Consider the following 6,772-nt stretch of genomic DNA (forward strand, 5'->3'; position numbering starts at 1 on the left):
TAAGTTCCAGGACAGCCAAGGATATTATAGAGAAATCCAAAACAAACAAAAGAAGACAAACTCCAACACATGCCCTTAATCCCAGACAAGGCTACAAAGTGAGAACTTGTCTCAAAAAAACAAAAACAAACACAAAAGACTCTACCGCACCTGGCTCCCTTTTGCTTTGAATTGAGTTATTTGTGTGCTGGAGGTACATAGAGCTCCAGGGTAGGACAATGCCTAATGTGCCCCACGCCCAAGGTTTGATCTCTAGAACCAAAATGAATGAAAAGAAGGGACATTTCCTAAGAGCCTGATGTCTTGATACCCTATTCTAACCAATAAAACTTAATGGCCAAAGCCAACCTGACAATGTTTTCATAATGCTGGAAAATAACTAGGTCCTTGGTATCAATATTTTTTTAAAGATTTATTTATTTTATTTATATGAGTACACTGTAGCTGTTTTCAGACACACCAGAAGAGGGCATCAGATCTCATTACAGATGGTTGTGAGCCACCTTGTGGTTGCTGGGAATTGAACTCAGGACCTCTGGAAGAGCAGTCAGTGCTTTTAACCACTGAGCCATTTCTCCAGCCCCGGTATCAATATTTTTAAATATAGTTAAAAATGTATGTAACGTGTTTTAGGCTTCAGCGTCCTTAAGGTGCTTAGATAGTGATTAGCTGGAACCTAACCATTATCTTGTCCATTAACCAGGACCTAGAAATCATCCTGTCTAAGTCTCAAGCTTCAGCTTTGTGGAAGTCTGCACTGCAAAATCCAGAGTTTGAGGAGTGTGCACTAATGGGCACGAGAGTTTTTAAAAATGCATCTGGATGAAGGTGTACGGTCACTGATGTGTCATAAGTTCTAGACCAAGCTGGAAGCTCAAGCGCTGAGGCTGTCTTAACCTGTGAGTACACGCCTCTTTGACTGCCATTCCTCTATGGCAGCGGTTCTCAACCCGTGGGTTGCGACCTCTTTGGAGAGATCAAATGATTCTTACACAAGGGCCCCATATCAGCTATCTTCCATATCAGCTATTTACATTACGATTTATAACAGTGGCAAACTTGCAATTATGAAGTAGAAATAAGGACAGTTTTATGGTAGGGGGTGGGAGGGGGGTGTCACCACAACATGAGGAACTGTGTTAGAGTCACAGCCTCAGGAAGGTTGAGAACCATTGCCCTCCGGCCCGTTTGGCACAACCAATCTTGTTAAAGTCTGCCAAGGTCATCTACTTGTTATTCTTTGCTTCATCTGATAAGTGTGGGTCACCTGAAAGGAATCTAAGCCTCTAAAAAGGGAGATAAGCACAGAGAAACTGACTCCATCAGGGCTCTATCAGCACTGCACGCCCTCAGGCCAGGAGCTGACGCCATTCTTTCAGGCTTTTCGGGACCTCTCTCCACCCCACTGGGTTAATCACCATTGCTATAAAACAATATGGGGACTTAGATACTCAGGTTCCTTTCAGCTCTAAGACCTTTCCCATCAAATGGAGGTGATTGAAACGAGTTGAGGCAGAACCCTGTGACAACCAGAAAGAATTCCAAGCATAGGAATAGGAGGCCACCCTGAAACAAATACAACAGCAAACAAGGTTGCAGAGACCAAAGTTAGAACAACAACAACAACAAAAAAAAAAAAAAAAAAAAATGTAGCCTACTCACTACAGGTTCCACTCAAGGAATAATCATCATCACAAAAGTTCAGACTCTTAAAGGCATAACCAAATTGGTATTGGATTCAAGAATTTAAGGCGGGGAGCCAATTCTTAAACAATAAAAAGTAAAGAAAAAAAATCACTTCAAAATTCATTCTAAGATCTAGGGGATCCTAAAAACAACCGTGAGTAGGGAACCTTTAAGAATCTCTCTGACCAAATGGCTTAGCAGGTAAATGCTTGCCACCAAGCCTGACCACTTGAGTTGGATCTTGGGATCCACATTTCTCTCCACATGTGTAAGGCATGTGCACTTCCACACACATGAATAAAGGTTAAAGAAACAGATTTCTTTTTGTGTATTTAAAAAAATATTGATAAATATAATTCAGAAGTCAGTTTATTTTTACTATATCCTGTATACTGGGCTAAGTATTTTACATAATTTACCTTTTTATGGTCATAAATCTCCTGAGACGTTCTCTTACTGTATCAGGAGTTTAAACCCCCAGGTGTTTTGCTCTTTAGTGGTGACTCAAGAAACTGAGACCAGAAGATCCCAAGCAGCCTAAGTCATAATTCAGGCCAGCCTGGGCTACACATGGAGACACTGACTCATAAAAAATTAATTACAGGGGCTGGAGAGATGGCTCAGTGGTTAAGAGCTCCGACTGCTCTTCCAGAGGTCCTAAGTTCAATTCCCGGCAACCACATGGTGGCTCACAACCATCTGTAATGGGATCTGAAACCTTCTTCTGGTGTGTCTGAAGGCAGCTACAGTGTACTCACTCTACAGTGTACTCACATAGGTAAAATAAATAAAAATCTTTTAAAAAAATTAATACAGTAATCAAGTAGCAAGACCGAGAATGGTGAGACTTGAGTTCTAGTCTAGAAGCCAGAAGAATGCCAGGGTGGTGCATGCCATTAATCCCAGCACTCAGGAGGCAGAGGCTAGCTGGTCTGAGTTCCAGGTCAACCAAATCTACAGAGGGAGTTCCAGGACAGCCGGGCTACAGAGAAACCATGTCTCAAAACAAATAAAACAAAATCAACAAATAAAAAAAGCCTGGGGGTTGGGGATTTAGCTCAGTGGTAGAGCGCTTGCCTAGCAAGCGCAAGGCCCTGGGTTCGGTCCCCAGCTCCGGAAAAAAAAAAAAAAAAAGAAAGAAAAAAAGAAAAAAGCCTGAAGAGCATGTACACATGTATGTATGTATGTATGTATGTATGTATGTATGTATGTATGTGCCCTCAGCCATGTGTTAGGTGATTATTGCTTTATCTGCTGAAAACTTTAAAATGCCTCCCAGTTTTGTTTTTTTCATAACTCACATGGATAAGAACTTAGGGAAATCTAGGTACATGGTGACACCAAAATAGGGAGAAGAATGCATGTTCCGGTGGTAAAGGGGACATCAGCACAAGAATGTGAGCAACCTTTCCTTCCAGACAGGGGCAAAAAAAGGTACAGTAAACCCTGGGGCTATATGATATATTACCCTAAACACTGTGAACTCTCCCTACCGCGCACACACACAGTATAACAGTAAATCCCTTTTTCAGTGTTTCTAATACTTTAGAAAGGTGCTCAAAGGAAGAACTGTTAGACATCTTCTCTTGCTGCCCACCCCTCCTTTTTGAAAGATTTTGCAAGCCTGGTGGATTTGTTGGCGCTTCCAAACTTCCCAGGAAGTCTGAGATGGGTGCTGCTTGGAGCTGCTGTATAATTACTTACTTGATTCCCTCTAAGGAGCTTATGCTAAGAATTGAGGAAAGAAAGCAGATTAACCATTTGAATACATGCCACGGCCCATCCACAAGCCCTCCCCTCTCTCCTCTCTAAATGGGGGCTTCCACAGTCCTCACCCATCAACCCCAATATGTGATCTAGGGAAATCAATTTATTGCTTTGACTAATCCTGCAACAATAGGGGTTTCATTTTTATTGTAGGGCAATTAAGTTGTCCGACGGGAAAGAGCGGGAGGGGAAAGGGGGACTGGCCCATCCCCACAGACAGATTAGTCCCTGCGGTGGCAGCAGCGTCCGTTCTGTCTGTCTGGTGGTCGGTCACACGCAGCTCCAGGCTGCTACCTAGCAACGAAAGCCAAGGAGAGAGCTCGCGCCTCTCTCTCTCTCTCTCTCTCTCTCTCTCTCTCTCTCTCTCTCTCTCTCTCTCCCTCTCCCTCTCCCTCTCCCTCTCCCTCTCCCTCTCTCCCTCCCTCTCACTCCCTCCCTTCCTTCCTCCCTCCCTCCTTCCTCACTTTCTCTCCCGTTCTCTCCATTCCTTTCAACTTGTCTTTCATTTTCTTCTCTTACAGTTTTCTATTCTAAATAATCCCCCTTCTCTCTCTCTCTCTCTCTCTCTCTCTCTCTCTCTCTCTCTCTCTCTCTCTCCCTGCTATTTCGCGGAAGGAAAAAAAAAAAAAAAAAAAAACTAACTCCGGGACAACTTGAAAAAGTTTGTAGCCACATTCGAAACTTTCTGCATTCCAGCCCCAAAACTCAGGCGCAGCTAACCAGCTCCATTCATCAACACAAAAGCACCCGCTCCGGGCTGGAAAGGGAAATCCTTCAAGAAAGTACTCTAGTGTATCAGCCGCTCTCTCTGCCAATCCCACCTCCCGGCCTTATCTGGTCTCGTAAACGATCGGTATCATGAGATGCGGTCTCATGGGGGTCACCGCGGGACAGAGTTTCGCCACTGATGGAAGGAGGCTCTGGCCGGCGGCCCCGGGCGCGCGATGGGATCGGATCTCCCGCGCCGGCCGGACGCTGCAGGTGGAAAGCCGCTCTGGGGACAGCGTGGAGGACCGTCCCTCCCCAGCCAGAAGAAAGCTGCAGACCCACACGGGAGACCCCCATTCTCCAGGTTCCATCCTGAAAACCGTTGGGGATCGGGACTAATTCCCGTGGGAACAAAGGCACGATCGCCGTGGGACGAGCTGTCACCGAAGCCCTTGCGACCGCGTTTCCCAACCAGTAGAAGAGTGGCGCTGCAGTCGTCACTCCTGGGGTCACCGGAGCGCTCAGCCGGAGCAGCTCCGCAGCTGCCCACCCTCACCCGACTCCTATCGGCAGCGAGTAGGGTGGCGTAGCGCGGGCAGGTGGCTGCTTACCTTGGCTACTGACTGGCTCCAGGCAGGCAGCGATCGCCAGCAACAGCATCCACGCCGCCGCTGCGGCCCCGCGCTCCATCGCGGAGACGGCCCCGGGCCTCGCCGTTCCTTCCCCGGGAGGTGGGCGCGCGTCGCAGCGGGCACAGGCAGGTTACTCCGCTCCGGAACAGGAGTCTTGTTCAGCACTACCCGCTGGCTCCTAGAGGCAGAAAGCCGGCCCCGACGCCTGAGGCATCCCGTTTTCTACCCGCGCCAGTCCCCACCCTCCAGACAGAGCATAAAGCCCTCTAGACCAGACCGCCCCGGAACTAGCATGCGGGAATCCAGTGGGCCAGGCCCCCTGCTGCCCGGCCCGCCCCCTGCACTTTGCGACTCTGGGAGGAGTGGGCACTTGAACACTTGCACGATAGATAGCACTTGCACACTCCACACGCGCGCACGCTAGTGCAGGCTCTCATCCAGGAGCACACGCTCTGGGAGCACAAAACTGCCTCACACCCCTCGCTCGCACAAGCACGCACACTGCACGGTCGTATTCAATCACTGACAATAATCACTGCTGCTCACACTCGAGCAAGGGCTTGTCCTCGCCACTCAGAGGGATGGCTAGACGGACAACGAAGAAATCTGCCACCGACACAAACTCTAGAACTTTATCACCGGTGGAAAGCAATGGAGAGACGGGGAAGTCGAGAGCAGTGACTATAAGGAAAAATAAAAAAGGGAAAGAAAAGCAAGAGGAAAGGGGGAAGGAAAGCAGGGAAAGAGGAAAAGAAAGAAGGGAGGAAAAAAGAAAGAGGTGAGGGAGTGTTGGTTCAAGTATTTCATCCCAACCCTCGGGAGGCAGAAGCAGGTGGATATCTGTGAGTTTGAGGCCAACCTGTTTCACAGAGTGAGTTCCAGGACAGCCAGGGCTATGTAAAAAGAACCTGTCTCAAAAAGGAGGGAGGGAGGGAGGGAGGGAGGGAGGGAGGGAGGGAGGGAGGGAGGGAGGGAGGGAGGGAGGGAGGGAGGGAGGGAGGGAGGGAGGGAAGACCGACAAGGGAAAGACTGGACAGAGCCAAGACGCCTGACCTCCGTGCCTCAGCGTGAACTCTCTAAGCTCCCTCGGGGCCCTCCTCCCCCTGACAAGGTGCAGGCTACTCAGATGGGGTAGCTTGTGTTTTTTACAGTCAGAGAGGAGATACTATCATTGCTGTGGAGGCGATAACTATCTGGCTCCTCGAGCGTCAGGTGTCAGTCACGCTAGACAGCCTCTCTTATAGTTCTGTTCATCTTGAAACAAAACTTTAGGGGAGGGGTTGTTTTCTCCTTGGTGGCAGTAATGAGAGAAACACCAGGAATTCGGGGGAACTCCACGGTTCCCCTTGGGGGCCACACTGAACCTGTTAACTGAGACACAACCCTCCTAAGAGGCGTGGACCTTACAGGAGCTTTCAGACTATGGTCCTCAGCTCCTCAGTACTGAGACTAGCCAGCTGGTGCAATTGGTTGCGCGAGGAATCCCATCCCCACCGGAGGATGGGGCAGCTGTTTCTCAGCCTCAGATCGCCCCAGAATCTACAGCAAATCTGTAGAGCCGTACCTAGTCCCAGGAGTGATTTTCCTCAGGCAAAGGGTTGTGATGTAGGAAGGCGGCTATCCACGTGGCGACAGAGCAGGGTCCCTCTGCCTTCCCTCCCCGGAGCAACAGCCTGCCAGTCACTGCCTTCCTCCCCCCCACCCCACCCCCGCCCCTGCAGTATAGTCGGAATGTCTGCTGACCACAACAGCTTGTGTAGCAGGGCTTAGGCTGGCAAACCTTGGGGATGGGGGACAAGTTAGGTGCTGTTTTTGGAAGACAAATCCAGGCACTGAAAACTTAAAACCGGCAGGTTTGTGAAAACAACGTCTGGACTGGGAAACTAAAGTTAGATGCTTTGGCCAAAGTTTCCTACTCTGCGGCACCCAAGAGGAGGGAGGATTGGGTTCCCCAGGGAGGAGGGTTGCTGTGAAAAGGA

General features: G+C 49.0%; 1 protein-coding gene across 1 annotated transcript in view; it reads right to left on the reverse strand.

The window, feature by feature from the left end:
- Positions 1–4,973, reverse strand: part of Lrp2 (LDL receptor related protein 2) — a 157,788-nt gene extending 152,815 nt beyond the window's left edge. The window contains 1 exon segment of the mRNA NM_030827.2: positions 4,773–4,973. Coding sequence (NP_110454.2) covers positions 4,773–4,851 — 79 coding nt within the window. The 5' untranslated portion in view covers positions 4,852–4,973.
- Between the last annotated feature and the right edge of the window lie 1,799 nt (positions 4,974–6,772).

Source organism: Rattus norvegicus, chromosome 3 (genome assembly GCF_021556685.1).
Source record: "Rattus norvegicus strain SHRSP/BbbUtx chromosome 3, alternate assembly SHRSP_T2T, whole genome shotgun sequence".
Classification (NCBI taxonomy): domain Eukaryota; kingdom Metazoa; phylum Chordata; class Mammalia; order Rodentia; family Muridae; genus Rattus; species Rattus norvegicus.